The sequence below is a fragment of the Streptopelia decaocto genome (assembly GCF_964273445.1).
Source record: "Streptopelia decaocto genome assembly, chromosome: 2".
NCBI lineage: Eukaryota > Metazoa > Chordata > Aves > Columbiformes > Columbidae > Streptopelia > Streptopelia decaocto.
In genome coordinates, this window is record NC_138655.1 from 44,084,113 (window position 1) to 44,101,982 (window position 17,870).

The window sequence follows — 17,870 nt, forward strand, 5'->3', positions numbered from 1 at the left end:
GTCAAAATGAGGTACAGAGATTTAGGTCTAACAGACTACAAAATGAGTAAGCCAAAGTAATATGGGTTGGAAAAAAACTATGAAAAAGAGTTCAAATTGCTCAGTGCCTCCAAGAATCGGACACTTTCTAGTGGAAAAGTGTAGTCACGTTATTAAAATGTAACGTTGGGTATCTGGAGATACAGATTATACCCTGTTCCCAGACCAGAAAACAGAAAGTTTTGACACTTATAACCAGGATTTCAAGCAAATGCTCTTCTCCTTCCCGCTCTACAAACAACTTCCTTGGGAAATGCATTTAACTCCTCCAACTTCAGCATTCCCAAATGTAAAACAAAGCTAGACCACTTCTTGCACCACAAGAACATTGGGAACCGTAACTAATTTTTCATAAAAATACTGTAAGCTGCAACTTTCTGCATAATATTCATCATTAAAAATATATATATATACACACATATGTTTTTCTAATGCCCCTGGCTCTCTAAGTATCATTCATGTGAAGCACATGTTTTTTCCTAGGTTATGACTTATGGCAAGGGCTCATCACTACAAGTGGAGAATATGCTCATACTTACATTCCAGTTAAAAATAAGATAATGAATGATGGCATTACTTATCTGCTGTTCCAAAAAAATGAGTGATGACCTCTCTGTACCTGACAATGTATTTGTAGTGAAACAGGTCCTCAAATTCTGTGAAGAGATTTTGTGTGTCTGATTTGCTTTCTTTCTCTGCTTCCTTATCCCCAACACCAATACTCAGCTTCCTCAGACTCCTTCGGTCTGTGGTCACTTTCATCTCCCATTCACCTACTGCCACAACTCCATGTATTGAATGGCAGCAGTTACTATGCTCATAGCTTTATAGTCTTTCATAAAACTACCCCATTCTGTGCCTTTTTTTCCCCTAATTTCTGCTGTGGCTTCTATGTACACCCTTTGTACTGAAGAAATCCTCCCCTGTGATTGTGTGAAATAGCATTTAACTGCTTTGCAAAACTGATACTATTTTTAAAATTTCATTTTTCAAATATGCTGAAATTCATTAAAGTATTTTGTGCCATCTGTTTCCTCTTTGTAAATAAATAACTCTTTCCATCATGACAATCACTTTGACAAGTTACTGATGTTTATGAGAATACATAGAAACACTCACAGGAACAGAAAAAGTGAGGTATCTGTGAACAGCAAAGTGAATCCCTTTCAGCTTTAGGTTCCCACTGCCAGAACAAAAATTATATCCCTATGTGTAATTGAGAACCCCAAGGTATAACTCTCACATAAATGGATGTCCAGCAAACACTCCCGGGGGATGTCAGCCCTCTTCTAGTCAGACCCACCATTTCTTGAATGAGTTCAAACTGTTGTTCCATGACATCTTCATGAGATCGGCCACTTTGCCATCACAGCTGGATTTCTGGTGTGGTTGGCTGGCTTTAAGTGGAAACTGGCAGTATCTGCCAAATGGTGGCCAGACACCAGACCAGACTTAACCAATTAGTGGAATACCCCATCCGATGGCTGGATGCGATTTCTCTGTGTGTGTCCGCTCACCCTCCACCTGCATCCTACCACATCTGAAGGTTGTGGTGGTGCTTGTACAAGCAGCCTGTCCTGCCAGGTGAGCCAAAAGGGAGACAGTCACCTCTTCACTGTGCCAGAAGAAGCTGTCTCAAGTTTCCCACAGCGGAAAGTTGCTCTGTGCATGTTTTACGTAAGGGCCTGTAAGAGCTGGAGCAGCTCACTCGTTGCCCACCAGCGAGCCGTGAAACACAGGTGATTAGTTCCAGATGCCATTTCAGTGCCTTTCCTTCTGCGGAAAGTGTGCAGAAGTCACTTCTTTCAGTTTCACAGGACTCCCCAGAAATGGAAAACATACCAAAAGTCAGGGTGGATTTGTTATCCCTTCCTCAACATCAGGCAGGCTGCGGCAGCAGCTAAGACATCTGTGGAAAGATTTCTCCATGAGTCAAAGGGAACTGTGTTGCACTCATTATGGACCTTACAGCTGATTCACAATGGACCTTACAGCAAGAAGCAGAAACTCGTGTTAAGTTCCCATCTATTGTCACAGCATGAACAGCAGGTTTGCCAACCTCATGACAGTCCCATTCACACTCTAACGGGGACCTTCCTTTGGACAGGTAAGGGAATTGCCTTGTGACAGAAACCAGAGGAACATAATAGCTACTTCAAAACTCACTATATTTGATCCACCTGTTTGTGCCTCCAAACTTTCTCCCTGAAGTTTTGACAAACTGCACCAAACCAGTCTTTCTAATTTCTTATAAGTTTGTTTCTCTTAAAATCCTGCTACAGGAAATCAATTTTTCTCACCTCTAATGAACTATAGTAAAAGCAGATCATGTAGCTGCATCTAGCTTTTAATTTACAGTACAACATTCACTGGTAAATTCAAAACATTTTCTTCTTAGCACACTGTGATCACAATCAGTATATAACCTGGGTAGAACTTGCCATTTACATTTTGCATATTCAGGGATGGGGGAATCCAGCTTTAACTGTTCATGAAGAAAATGGGGTGACAGAGAAGCTGAGCCTGCAGCTTTCAGGCGTATCAGAAACCATAATTTCTTAGAGCCTGAAAACATTCCAGTGTAAAACATTTTGGGTCATTGGGAAGGTAATTGTGCAAGTACACAGGCCCTGTGTAAACATTATTTACAGGCTCCTCCAAGGCTTAAATCAGATAGCTTGTTGGCTCATCTTCACAATCCTTGTCATTGTTTTTCTGTATTCATGCTTCTATTGTATACACTTAGTTCTGAGGACTGCAGTAACTACCAATACACTTCCAAGTGCAGTAGGTCAGCAGTGAGCTGTTACTCAACCTCCAGCCCTTTCTGTCAAAGGTCAGTGATGTGTCTCCACAAACTTTCCTCTCAGCCAGCCCCACACTTGCTCCTTGTCTACTACTCTACACAAGCCTGCAGCTCCTAACGTTGAGGGCACAGCACCAGCAACAGCTCTCATCCTGGATGTTTTAGGAAAGGGAACAGCTAAGGGTAGGAAAGGTTTCTTCTAGGTTGTAAGAAGGGTTATATCTGCTGGTATTTATTGTAGCACATGAAGAGTAATTTGTTTTATTGACTCAGATTCCGCTCTAAAAATAAACAGTAATGCAACCAGAATCTTGGGCATCTCTGTATGTTTTCACTAATCTAAATACATAAAGTAATTTTGATTCATGCAATACCTTTAGGTAGTTACTTCTTTAAATAGTCAAAATTAGAGCAGGTTGAAAATCTTCTTCTAGAGTTCACAAGCAATTTTGCCTTTTTGTAAGGCCTTCCACTTTAGAACCTGGCAATACTTGAAAAGACAAGAGACACTGAAATCCTCACAAGATACATAGGCACTAATTTCCCTTCTGTAACTGAGAAGATTGAAAAATAAATTAATTAATAAAATAAATAAAATAAAATAAAATAAAATAATTAATAAATAAATTAACATAAGGAAGTGGGCCAGACCTGAAAACAGAACAGTTATTCCCCCTTAGTCTCCTGTGTCCTTGCATATAGCCATCCTCTTCTTGTTTCATCTGAATAATCATATTAATATTATTATACTGGTTGCATTTTGCTTTTTTTCCTAAGAGATATTATTCAAATTTGGACACAGAAATAATTCCATGCTAAATTTGAAATTTTGGATGAAATTTAATAGTAAAAAATTCTAAGAAAACACTGTCTGTTATCTGAAGGTTAAGGCCGAAAAGGCCCATTAGGTCATTTTTGTAGATGGCTCAGTGTCATTGAGTCTTGTTGTTTTCCAAGATCCTATAAAGGGACATAATCCAATCTCCTGAAAACTGCAAATCTAATTCGCCTTGTTCGTCACCACCTGTCATGCAAAAAGTGCATCAATAACACAAGTATTGGGGTTAATATACAGCAGTAACTCTGCCCAGCTGGAAGTTCATCTTCCATTCATGTTCAGATTGAAACAACCTTCGTTACACAGATTCATGTGCACCAGGTCTTCACCTTTTTGTTTTTTTCAGGAGCAGCTCTGGATAATCTGGAGTCAAGCACAGGCTGAAGGCCTGAGAATGATGAAGCCTGTTCCCAGGTTAAAAGGATAGTGCAGGAAGACAGGCTGGACTTTCCCACAGAGGTCTGTGGGAGCTGACACAGGGGCAGGAGGAAGCTCTAAGTCCTATCTCACACCCTGTGTGGGCACCATCAACCCCACGTTAAAAACAAGGCAAGGCCACGTTGCTGTTCTTCCGTGCATATAAAGCGACAACCATCTCTGCCATAGTATTTTTGTCAGGGGGCCAATACTGATGTTCCTGGCTCTGTACAGTTGTTTCTCAGGTAATGGGATCACACTAAATTCAAAACCCAGCACAGGAGATGAGACAAAAAAAAGGCACTAAAGATGGATCTTTGCCATGTTTGCTGGAGCTTGACATAGAGGCAACTTAAAGCCCAAATGTAATTTTAATAAATCTCACCCACATCCCAACACCTTCCCTCCATCTTTTCTGTAGCAGCCAGGGTTCTCCCCAGACAAAGTGTGGCTTTGTTACAGCAGCTCCCTTTTCCCTTTGTTCAGCCAGAACAGGATCCAGCTTTCACCGCAAACACTCTACAAAAGATGGGCTGGATGCCCTCTGATGTGAAAACGTTGCCAAGTCCACCTCCTAATGATGCCTCTCAGGATGAAAGCACCAAGCAGCCATAAAACACAACAGCTTCTCAAAGAGGCAAGATGGGATGCACAATATGCATCTTAGTAAGTGGTCTTTGAATGAACACTTGTGTCAGCAAGAAGGGTAAGGAATCCTAAGGTAGTTTCTAGCCTAGACCCAAACCAAAAACGCCTCCCTCCCCCCTCAAAGTCTGGTGAGTTTTAAAATCCAAAGCCTCATCTAAAAGTTTGCTAATGACCCCAAATTTTATAACAGGCCAAACCAGGACCTTGGATCCCAAATACCCTCAAACTTGGGTTGGCGCAAATTCTAGATCCAATGTCTGTGGCGTGGGCTAAGGCAACACTGGGAGAGAGGAAGAAAAAAATCAGCTTTGCTCCATGGATCTTTAATACAGGGCCACCTCTGATACACTTGAAAAAAATATAATGAGACCATTATAATATATATTCCAGCCAAAATTCTTGGCTCCCCTAACCAGCTTTATATGGTATGCAATACAGAAACACCCAGGAGACACTATAAGAACTTTGACAAGGCTAATATTAAGCTAGAACAAAACAGAACTACTGGCACCAGCTCCACTCAGTTCTTAAGTAAACTTGTCCCATTATAAAGTAGCCTCTAAGATATTTTCTCTCTGAAGTGTATAGTAGCTTATAAAAAGCAGGAAGGGTTGCCAAGTCGTAGATGTGTTCAAGTACTCCTTACCCTCATTAAAAAACATTCCCTGGAAGCCAGCAGCTTTGAGTGTTCCAGTGAACCAGATTTTTATAAGGGGGGTGTTTACAGTGTTGCTTGACATAGCTGGAAATCACAGTGCACCATAGCAGCTCAGTACTGGATACACCTGTGCCTGGAGCCTCATCGCTCAGGGCATGGAGTACAACTGGCTGAGTGTTCAACGGCATCCCCAAAAAATAATGATTAAGAAAACAAATCTCAAGCCTCTCTGCTTCATAGGAAGAAAAGCATCCAGAGATGTCAGTATCTAAATGTGAATTATAATAAGTAGTCAAATACCACTGAAAATCTAGGTCTCCCTTCCACTAGTTTCACATGTAACAGTATTTACAGAGATGTCTTCATAGTGAGCACATACGTAGTTCAGCTTCTTAATGCACCCCCTGGTTTCCACAGCAGTTAGGAGTTAAATTCTTTTGTGGATCTGGGTGTTAACATCACCCCCCACCTTGTTTATGTAAAGACTATTTTCTTTTCTCAGTTCAGTGTCTAACATATCTTCTACCTGGGGATGTTACATGGCCCTGAAAGAGGAATCAACAAATGATCAAATACAGAAGATCTTTTCATCCTTAGCACCAATGAAGAAGTGGGAAAGAGAAGATCTGTGCTTTCTCCCTAAAAGCCTGAGTGCTGAGGACCTAAAATCATGTGTTCTCTTGAGTTTCTCATTTTTCCTCCCCACTACCAACTAGGCATTGCTTTCTGAAGGTTTTTCAGTTTCATTTGAAGAAGGATCACAATTTATATGACATTTCCACAGCTTTTAGACAAGCTGTTAGTTATCCAAGTCTTTCACTCTGCATACAGTGAATACATCTATCACCTGCTTATAAACATATGCAGCTACCAGTTCCTACACAGCCGACCTCTGTCCCTGTTATGATTTGGGGAATCCAGCAATGCACAGTTTATACATTTTGTAATCTTGCAGAATGATACTGAACAAAGAGGATGTAGGATCTGCCACACCCATAACTGTATCACCAACACTTTCCCAAAGAATAACATATTTGCAAGCTTTCGACCAACCACAATCAGAGAAAGAAGATAACCTGTGAAAATTACATCTGGGTATAGGCATTTAAAGAGTAAAACTACTCCCAAAGTTCTGCAGATAAGTGGAACTTGAAAACAGCAGAGCCTCACATACTCCGGGTGGTCACTCTGAGATAAAAGAAAGACTAGAGAAGCAGATATTCAGGCTCCCACAGCATCTTGTTAGCTGCAAGACCAGTCAGAGAGAACACAAATGAGAAATCTTGGTACTCAGGGAAAACACATGGAAAGAAAAGTCATGGCCAGGCACCTTTCTGTAGAATTTTGACTGAAGTTTCAAGGATCTTCAAAAGTGATGAGGAAACAAAGATAAGGAAACATGTACAGAGACTATTTTTTTTCTTAAAAACACTCTGTGTTAGGCTTCATAATTTGTTTCAATGATGATATGACTTTAAGAGACAAAATATAAATCCAGAGTTCCCTTGAGTCTATATTCAGGATTTGGGATACTTGAGCTATAAGACATATCTAGACTTCACTCGAAATCCTTGAGGCCTAAGGTGGCTGAATAGTGAAGCTTCATTTCTTTGAGAGGATAACGAGGCTGACAGAGCATCCAAGTGTGCCGGAGAGACCAAGAAATTGGCCAGTGCCATAGAATCATAGAATGGTTTGGGCTGGAAGGGACCTTTGAAGATCATCTAGTTCCAACCCCCTGCCATGGGCAGGGAGACCTTCCAGAAGACCAGGTTGCTCAAAGCCTCATCCAACCTGGCCTTGAACACAGCCAGTACCTCACCAGTGTCATCATAATGAACCTCTTACTTACATCTAATATCTAATCTAAATCTACCCTCTTTTAGTTTAAAACTGTTGCCCCTTGCCCTATCACTACAGGCTGTGGTGAAAAGCCTCTCCCCATCTTTACTATAAGCCCCCTTTAAGTACTGAAAGGCCACAATAAGGTCTACCCAGAGCCTTCTCCAGGCTGAACAAACTCAGCTCTCTCAGCCTTTCTTCACAGGAAAGGTGTTCCAACCCTCTGACAATTTTTGTTGCCCTCCTTTGGATTCACTCTAACAGGTCCATGTCTTTCTTGTACTGGGAACCCCAGAGCTGAACACAGTAATCCAGGAGGGGTCTCACCAGAGCAGAGCAGAGAGGGAGAATCATCACCCTCAACCTGCTAGCCACACTTCTTTTTTTGCAGCCCAGAATATGATTGGCTTTCTGGGCTGCAGTCACATGTTGCCAGTTTATATCTGATTTTTATCTACCAATATTCCCCAGTCCTTCTCCACAAGGCTGCTCTCAACACACTAATTGCCCTGTCTGTACCAATGCCCTGACCTAGGTGCAGGACCTTGCTGAACTTCATAAGGCTCAGACTGGCCCACTACCCAAGCCTGTCCAGGTCCTTCTGGATGGCATCCTTTCCCTCAAGTGTATCAACTGCACCACTTAGTTTGGTGTCATCTGCAAACTTGCTGAGGGTGCACTCAATCCCACTGTCTATGTCATTAATAAAGATACTTAACAATACCAGTGGACCACTGGTATGGACCACTGAGAGACACCACTTGGATCTCCATTTGGACATTGAGCTGTTGACTGCAACTCTTTGGATGTGACAACCCAGCTAACTCCATATCCATTGAATAGCGCATCCATGAAACCCACATCTCTTCAACTTAGCAACAAGGATGTTGTATGGAACTGTATCAAAGGCCTTACAGACATCCAAGTGGATGTCATTCATAACTCTTCCCTTGTCTACTGATGCAGTCACTCTATCATAGAAGGTCACTAGATTAGTCAGGCATGATTTGCCATTTGTGAAGCCATATCAGCTGTCTCGAGTCACCTCCCTGTCTTCCAAATGCCTCAATGTAGCTTCCAGCAGGATCTGTTCCATGATCTTACTGGGCACAAAGGTGATATTCACTGGCTGGGAGTTCCCAGAATCCTTCTTTTTAGCCTTTTTTAAAATGGGTGTGATGTTTCTCTTTTTCCAGTCATTGAGAACCTCACCTGATTGCCAAGACTTTTTCAAATATGATGGAGAGCAGCTTGGCCACTACATCTGTCAGTTCAGATGTGTATCAGCCTATTCAGATGGTGTCTAAGAGGATTTAAACTAAAACTTGGCAGACTGTGAAGGGTCTAGCTATAAAATCTTTACCAAGTTGTGATACTACATGTTTTGCTTTAGAGTATCAGTATATTCTGTGATGAGAAACTTTCTTTAATGTTCCTTTAGAGAAAGGGAAAGGAGTGGGAGGGAAATGAAATTTTAAATATATTTGTCCTTCAAGTGAATAGGACCTCACTCTGAACCAGGAAAGCAGCTATAATTCTTTTCATGGACTTGTCATCTAACTGGAATACCACAGGAAACTTTATGACTTCTTCCCCTCTGTTTTATCTGTCATGGTACATATAGAACTCATCCATAATGTCACAGATTGTTTTTATTTCCTCCTACCACATTGTTGGCTTTTTTTTTCCCTCCCATTTCAAGTACAGTTAGATTATACCCAGCATTAAATGTGCCTGCTAAAAACTTTCAGATATGGCTACATTTGGAAGAAAGTTATAAAGTGTGGACAGAATGAGTAACCTCTATTTTATTCTTCTGAAGGGTTATTTGAAACTAAGAGATTGTCTAGTAAACCTCAATACTGGGAGAAATGACACCTAAAGGTCCTGCAAATAGCTTTGGTCATGAATATATACTACCCAAACATGCCTTAAGGAAAACAAAAGTCTTTCTATGGTAAATAAATAAATTCAATTTTCCTTCTATTTCTTCACCACATTGTATAATTAATTCCAAAATAATATCTTAAAGAATCACCATTTGTGCAAATTATTTCATAGAAGATAATAGTATAGAGTTTTCACTACCTCTAGATAAATGTAGACCCAGACATAAAATGGTTCTTATTGCTGATTATAAATGCCCACAGGGAGACTGAAGTTTTTGACACTGGCTCACACACTGGAAGACACACAGGACAGTTTGGAATATATAATCATATCATAATTATATAATCATTTCAGTTGGAAGAGACTCTCAGGATCATCGAGTCCAACCACAGCCTAACCTAACTCCAGTCCCTAAAAACCTCGTCTAAACACCTTTTAAACCCCTCCAGGGATAGTGACTCCACCAGTTCCCTGGGCAGCCTGTTCCAATGCCTGACAACCCTTTCCGTGAAGAATTTTTTCCTAATATCCAACCTGAACCTCCCCTGGCACAACTTGAGGCCACTAAAAACATAAGATTTTTCCAATCTAGTAATTTAGCCTATAGTCAGTGAAGTCAATTCCAGAAGATAATTCATCCTCCCTGCCTTAAATTGCTATCCTTGGATGACAGAAATCCCTGCTTGAAAAAGTACATCTTGGTACATTATGGTACTAAACACCTAGCCCAGACTAGTCAGCCAGAAGTCAGGCGAGGCAAACTCCACCATAAGGGACTTTACTTACTCTGTTGTTCCTCTGCTCTCTGGCATCTTCTCACAAGAAACAGAGTCACAACTTTCTGTATAAGCCTCTACTAGATTCTCCATTGGACCAACTGGACCGCTAACAAAAAGCATCTAACTAGGCATTATAGAGCACTTGCTGCTCTCAGGACACTGGTGATGGTGGTAATTCAGATCCCACCATAAACTTGAAGAGAAAGGCAGTCTCTTCTGTTCTGTTTGTACAGCACATTGCACTGTGGGGATGCTGTTCATGATCAGGGGCTCCTTTTACTCCTTCTCCCCTCCAAGCTCCAGGTCTCAGAGAACCCACACAGTCTCCATGCAGAACATGATACTGAAAACTTACAGATCAGCAGCATAAGAGACCTCACCATTTTCTCCTGTGACGAACAAAAGGCTCCACATTCAAGTAGGGAATGCATTTCAGCTTCAGGAGGGAACTGTACAGGGATGAGTTGAACAAGTCACCAACCATCTTGGCCACCATGACAGCCAGCATTATCAGTAGCAAGGACTGGACATCATTTGTGATCTCTACCTAAGGAAAAAAAGAGAACAAAGGACTTTCCATTTTTTCATATAACTGAAGACAATGACAATGGTCATTCACGAGGGAGCGGGAAGCAATTCAGTCTGCTAAAAGTGGCGCTCCCCCTCATTTCCCAGGGACAGGTAATCAATCAAAACTTCCGCCAGAGAGTTTTGGCCGGTGCAGTGACAGCTCCCCCTCCCGTTCCTACCAGCTTGAAACACTGCACTTACATTAAACCTCACATCTGATTCCCATATTTCAGGTGGCCTGTGATAATTTTGAAGCATCAGAGGAGGGTAAGTAGAGATGGAGTAGCCAGATTGCTTAAAATAGGTTGGCCTTGTGACAAAAACTAAAAAATGCAAACAAATCCAAATATTTTTCCTTTCTTGCTGAGCTCAGGAGATATAAAATTGTTTTCCCATACTGCTGCTTCCTGACAGAACAAGCTCCTTGTACAAACATTGCCTTGAAAGATGCCAGAAAAGGGAACAAGATACTTTGAACAGAAGTCCAGCTCAGGAGATCAAGCAGCAGGAACTTTAACCAAAGGATTCGGAGTGAACCCTTGTACAAAAAGTAGAGACTAATGTGAATGCACTTAATACTGCTTAAGCCCAACTCACAATAAAGTCAAATATTTTTCATGGGGAAAATGACTGCTCGGAAATATTATCTTTATGCTACTTTAATACAACTTTTAATAAAAACCACTATCTCATTTCACTTCCCATTATTTCCCCTACCATTCCATCCTACTAAAAAGGGTTATTCATTAACAATTATCCTGGGATTGAATATGCAAACTTTCCTCCTAACACTAAGAGGCTTTTGCCCAGAAACTTCTCTCCAATTCAGACAAAATAAGTTGCAGCACAGTGCCATTTAATAGACCTCATTAGCTAGAGATTGTTAACTACTCCAAGAATCTACATTCAAAGAATGCCAATGAACACATTTCTGCCTGACAAACTGTAGCAAATCTATCCAGGCTTTATACTCTCACCCTCCTTCTGTCTCTGCTCTGGGTTTGGAAAGATAACATCCAGGATGATTTACGGTATATTCCAACAAGGGACTGGTATGGCTTGGTCAGCCATGAACGACAGGGTCATGCAACTGTCCTTTCTGCTTGCCCAAGGATTTCTAATAACACCGCACACCACATTCTTTGAATGTCTTTTTAAACCTAGAATTCAACTGTTTTCTTTAAAAACACCAGGAACATGTCAGTTGAAAGGAAAACAGCAACTGTGGGATTTTAAGGATTGCTTCATCATATCTGCCACAACTCGTTCTCACAGATGGAGATTCCTTTATTGTGGATTCCTTTTAAGGTTATTTTTAAAGTATCTTGCTATGGGGAAGTCTTCTGGAATAAAACAAGCATTAAAAATTAATAGTATAACATTCTAAAAAGCTATAAAAATGCTGTAAAACTCTGAATTTAAAAATTCTTGAAACTCAAACTCTAAAAAACACTCTCAAGCAATTGCTTTAACTTATACAGAATAGCAAGAACCAGAGCCTGGCTTTCCAGGCTCCCCCCCTTGTTTTTCATCTCATTTTATCCCTTCCTCCTACCCTCCCATCCTCTAGTGGGAACAGTCAAGCTGGGCCTCATCCTTTATTCTCACAAATATTCAGCAGCATTTTACATCTGCTATTGAGAAACACTGAGGCTTGTGCTGATTTTCCCCAGCCCTAGAGCCCTCTTGAGTGCTGGGATCTGGAGGTTGGGAGGGAAGAAGGGGGGTGGCTCCCCTCTGCAACACCCCATTGAATGCTCTGAGCAAGTGCCTCTGGGTTCAGCATTGGTCTTCACCTTCTGCAAGAGTTAACGCCTGCTGTTTATCTTTGGCAGGCTAGTATGGCTGAGGTCATTAAAGAAAGACACGTTAAAAGCATTCTGAGGAATATCTTTTGTATGTAAGTACATTTAAACTTTGGCCAAAGTAGAGCTGATAGAGTTGTCTTGAACTCTCACTACAGATGGAAACTGGAGAGGCAATTTTTGTAGAAATAGGCAATACTAGAGCAAAAATAGAAAGCAAACCTGCAGATGACTTAGAAACATGAGCATGAAAGAGAGATAAAATAATTTACAAAATTTCAAGAAAACTTTGCATGAAAATTTAACCCATTATGTGACCTTAAGATAAAGTGAAGCTATACACTAATTATAGATCAAGTTATTTATGACGCCCAGCCTAAATCAAAAGTTTCATTAAATAATTGACTCAATTTCACATTCAAGTATTTGAAGAGCTAGAGAAAACCTTACTTCCTTACTGAAGGTTCTCAAGTTGTGGGAGAATACTTATTAGCCACAAAAGCATAAAAAATACAAGAATAAACTCCAGAGATCAAATAAGACATGCAGGGGAAGGGAATCGTAACAAAGATTCACACACAAAAGATGCAGTCACTCATAGAAGGAAAAGGAAAAGTATGGCACTCTTAGTGCTGAAGAAAAAGGAGGAATTCATCAAAACCTAAGTCCATTAATAACAAGGATGATGGCAATGCAGCAGCTAAGTTCTCCTAGGATATCTTGATAAAACTCAAGGAAGAACAAGTTAATCCAAGAACTGTGATAGATTCAAGCCATTTTATATAAACATATGGACAAGCACAAACCTACACACACGCATATATGTGCTCTTTGTAAGGCTTTATTAGTATTCCCTGTTTAGAGAAGGGCCATCTGCTCCCTGCTGAGAGAGACAAAGTGCAGAGCCTCGGGACTCGGCTGCATGAGGAAGTTATCGTGCGGTCGGCTTGGGTGTGAATTTACTGCGTATTAGCTACTCGGCACTAACCGCCCGCTTGGGTACCCTTGGCGCTTGGGAAGTGAAAAAACAACATACTTCACCTTCAAAAAGGAGCCTGCCGAACTCATGCAAAAGCGCTCTTAAAGCTAAACTGCACAAAAGCACTCTTAGTAGGTACTAGAAGCATCCACCCAGGGAATTAGTGCCAAGGAACTAGCAGGCTGTAAATTCACGCCAGAGCTCTAATTCTCCCGGTGGACAGGCTCTTGTAAGACCGGACCAGCAGCCAAGCAAGTCCAGCCACAGCCCAGCACCATTAGGAGCCCATGTGTTCCAGGGATGGAAGGTTATGCAGCCTCTCCTTTGAAAACATCTATCTGTTCAAAGCAGTTCCCAAAGAATCTAAGAAAGGAACAAATTATGCAGAGTATCACAGAGGAAGAGATAAAATAAAGGTGACAAAAGCAGAGAAGGGAAGCAGGGAAGTTGGGGGCAGCCACCAAATGCCCACAACTCTTCAGCCATCAGACATGATGTTTCATTTATTGATATTCATTCCAAGCCTGCATTTTAGGGGCTGGTCTTTAGGATTCAATTTACTCTCTGTGCATATTGCCAGACTTTTTTTTTTTCCTTTTGATCCTACGGGTGCAGCAGGCTGTGCCAAAAATGTTTTTGCCTAGGGCACCCGTCTATGCAAAGCCAGCAGCGCTAATAGGCGCTGGAAGCACTCGGCACTGACACTTCATACATCAGCAGCGGAGTAAATTACACCTATTTTTTTTTTTTTTCAATATTCTCTCTGTATACAAAATCTTGAAAAATGGCATTTACACACACACACACACACAGACGACAATTAATTTATTAGCACAGTTATTCCAACTTCTTTAAATATCTTCTTTGTCACCGGAGGCACTTTTCAACAACCCCCATGGTCCTGAGTTTCTCAGGCCTCCACATCATTATAATCTATTAGCCACCTTCATGTTAGCTCTGTTTTATTATATAACACATAATTATGCATTTCATTAACAGCATCACCAGGCACGATACATCAAAGAGAGAAAGGCAGCTGCCCAGGAAATTCAAAAACATGCAGTTTACTTAAAGCTCACTTTTAAAAACCCTCCCCACTCTTCAATGAAATTGCGGTTAACGTGTTTCAAAGGTTTTACTCCAGCTCAGAGAACAGAGCACAAACAACCTCATTAGATGGAAGGCTGCTGATACAGTGAATGTTCCCTGAAACCGTGATCTTTCTAATAATGTAAAAGAAAATATTTTCAGCCAGCGACATAGTGCAAATAAATTTTCTTTCTTCTGCTGAAAACCCACTTAGCCAAAGAGTTCTTTTGCTACTTACAGCCTACAATAACAAATGCAGAAGAGAGGGCCTATCAAAAAGAAAAATAAGAAAAAAAAAATCATTTTGTAGTCAAATTCATTTTTCAAGGTTTGTTCAAACAGAAAAGCTGCCTGGCAAACTGAACAAACAAAAGAAAAAATTTGCTTCCTTCCCATGATATAAAGACCATCAGCCATTTTTCACACGGTTACGCACACTTAACTGAAGGGCCTGGAATTTGGAAAAAAAATGGGAAAAAACAAGTAGCTGCTGGGCAAGGGTATAAGACAATATGTCTGAGAGCAAGTTTAAAAAGGTGGTGGATGGGAAGGGACATGAAGTCTTGATACTACCAACCAAATCCAAAAGTTTTGGAGTTGAGGATGCAGCTGGCACCAAACACCAGCTCTGGGCAGTTTCCCAGTCTCCATGCCACCAGATTTTGTGGAAGAGTACACACTTCCCCAGGAAAGCACCTTTCGTTTCTCTTGCATACAACCAGAACTTCTTCCATTTGAAATTTTTGCTACTGTTGATTAAAGACACAACAACAAAAAAAAAAATCGTTCATGATCGACAGAACATTTCCAAAGGGTGAAGGGCTTGTAACCAGCAGAAAACTTTTGATCATTTCTTACTTGCTCAGAAGCAAATGCCAACAAGGTTGCAAGCTGATCCCTTGACATAAAGAAGAGAAGAACAATTCCTTATTCACACCAGTGAAAGAGTTGTTCATGCAACTTTCTTGAGAACAGGAGTTTATGGATTAAGTTATTTGTATCGTCACAGCCATTTCATAAACAATGCAGATCTGCATTTCAATTTATTTAATCTCTGGATTATTATCTGCTGGTCTTTAGTAACCTGTGTGTTAAATGCTTGAGTCACTTTACCTCCCATGTAATAATGTGCTGACAAAGCTATGATTTGAAGTGCCGTTATCATGGTCCGCTATTTTCATCTGGGATTACGCCAAAAGAGGCACCTTCTTCAAGTATTGATCCAGCTGAATACTCCTTCCCTGAACTTCCATTAATCTCTCTCTCTTTAAAACTAAGTGAAAGATATTCCTTTCTTGTGCACTTCACCCTTCAAGAAATTTTTTACAGTCCTAGGACCACATCCATTAACTCAACTTGCTTTAGTGTAGCTCCTTATCACTCATCACCATCACTGCTGGAAATTTTTGGAGAAGTGGGATGCTGCAATACAGTAAACATAAATCTCCTAAAAAGATACAATTGCCATGCTAGCCCCAAAAAGTTATGCATTCAGGTTCCCTCACACTGCTGAAAACAATTCTTTCTTGCAGTCTCAGGCACATGATATTGTGCATCACACTCTACAAAGGGTGGCACACCCAGGGTAGGTTCACTGTGAGGATGTCCTGCCAAACCCCAGTGCCAGGAGGATTGCACAATTAGTGGGATTCTTCCTCTTCCAAAGTGCAACCCCATTCACTATTTCAGGCCATTACATGGACTAGGCAGCCTCTAGCACCCTAGAGCTTAATTACTGCCAAGACAGAGCATGAAAACTTTTCTTAGCACAGGGTGCATACTTTTTAAGCAAAGTAGTTCTAATTAATCACACTCGTGCAGTGTTGCTTAATTTACCTTAATTCATAATGTTCAATGAGATCTCATCCCACTTTTCTCTGATGTGGATTTAAATACTCAGTTTTTCAGAAGCCAACCAGCATTTTGTTGATGATTTCCTTGTTAAAGGAAAGAACAGTTTTTTCTAAATCCAAGACCTAGTGCAGCAGCAGAAGATGGCTAAAGAGAACATAGAAATACCCATCACAGCTAATCCCTGGAAACATATCAAAATCCTTTGAGCCTCAGTCCTTTGGAACCTGGATTGAAGATGCTATGCAAATGTTTGATTTCTTGTTTCAGTCCCTCAAGGCCTATAAATACACCTGTTTTGACAGGTTGTGGCAATGGATGCACGTGATATTGGAAACAGTATAGGTGATAGCAGCGACTCTTGCCAAGATCCCCTGAAAGATATCTATCAGTGATTTTTTTTGTAATCTGGCTCTTTAACTCGTGTACATAGCAGACACCAAACCGTGAAAAGAGGTTTCAAAGCCATCTAAATCTGTGTCTCAGGAAGGTAACACTGGTGCATGTTGTGCCAAGTGAACCTTCTATTAATAAAAACAGCAGCACTGTTTATGTGTGTTGCTGAATATGCCTAAATATTCAGCAGGCTCACTCATTAAATCATTTCAAAACTAGTACTGTTCTATGTAATAACCCAGCTAAGCAAGCTTGTACTTTTTTAACTCACAGTATCACAGAATATTTTAAATTATGATTCATGAGCATTTTTGTAAAATATGTTAGACAGCTGCAATGAATCTCTGTCATATTTAAGCAATAACAAAACCAACATCTCTAGAATGCCACAATTCTTATGGCACCAGCTTCTGAGGTCTAGAAGAGGCTGGAGAAGAGAGCACCCTCGTGACTACAGGTAGCTGCAGACGGGCCAGTGGATTTACCAAGGCTATTTGATAAATGCTCTGCACCACAGGCTGCAAACTTCATTTCAGCTTTAACTTAAGTAGGAGATTAGACCTTAAGTATCAGAACAGAAAATTTACAAAAGCTTGATGTTCTCAAAACTAGTATAGGTACTCATTCACCGAGCCTCCAGTTTCTTAAAGAAGAGCATCACAAATGTGAAGTCATGAAACCAGTCCTCATGCCCTTCTCCATGAGAGTACAGTTTCATTTATTTCATTTTCCAGACAGGCTACTGCCAAAAAACACGTGGTGCTCTTCCCCTAGTTGGAGCAAATTCAACAGAAAACAGCAGGACTTAATGTATTTAACAGTTTGCTGATTATGCACTGTTACTCCAATTATTTGGGGATTAATTTGAGTAAGACTAAGATCTGTACAACACTGCTCTGCATCTCCCCTTCTTTGTAAAAAGGTGACATCACTTGCAATCAGGTTCCAAAATAATGTTAAATATACCATTCAAACACACCGGGCTCCTCCTGACAGGCAGTGTATGCAGAGCAAACCCTGTTAAGAATAACCGTAGGCTTGGAGGTTTTGAAAAATTGTTTTGACTAGGGTTTAAACTCTTCATTAGAAAAAAGGCAGGTAGCTTAGTAACAGAAAATTCAGCCCTGTCAAAACAATTTCTGTGAAGCATCTCAGGTGTAATCAAAAACGTTAAGTGAGCCCTAAAGTGTTTAAGTGTGGCGGGCTGATGCATTAAACAGCGTAGCTCTGGGAAGAACCTGCCAAATGAGTTTCCAAATAATT

At 40.7% G+C, this 17,870-nt stretch overlaps 1 protein-coding gene across 1 annotated transcript in view; it reads right to left on the reverse strand.

Annotated features, from left to right (window-relative positions):
- The window catches only part of LOC309435932 (chloride channel protein C-like), a gene marked incomplete at its 5' end in the record, with an annotated part of 85,125 nt that overhangs the window by 31,861 nt on the left and 35,394 nt on the right, over window positions 1-17,870 (reverse strand). Inside the window, one exon of the mRNA XM_082044689.1 lies at window positions 10,298-10,464. Coding sequence (XP_081900815.1) covers window positions 10,298-10,464 — 167 coding nt within the window. The remainder of the gene's footprint in view (window positions 1-10,297; window positions 10,465-17,870) is intronic.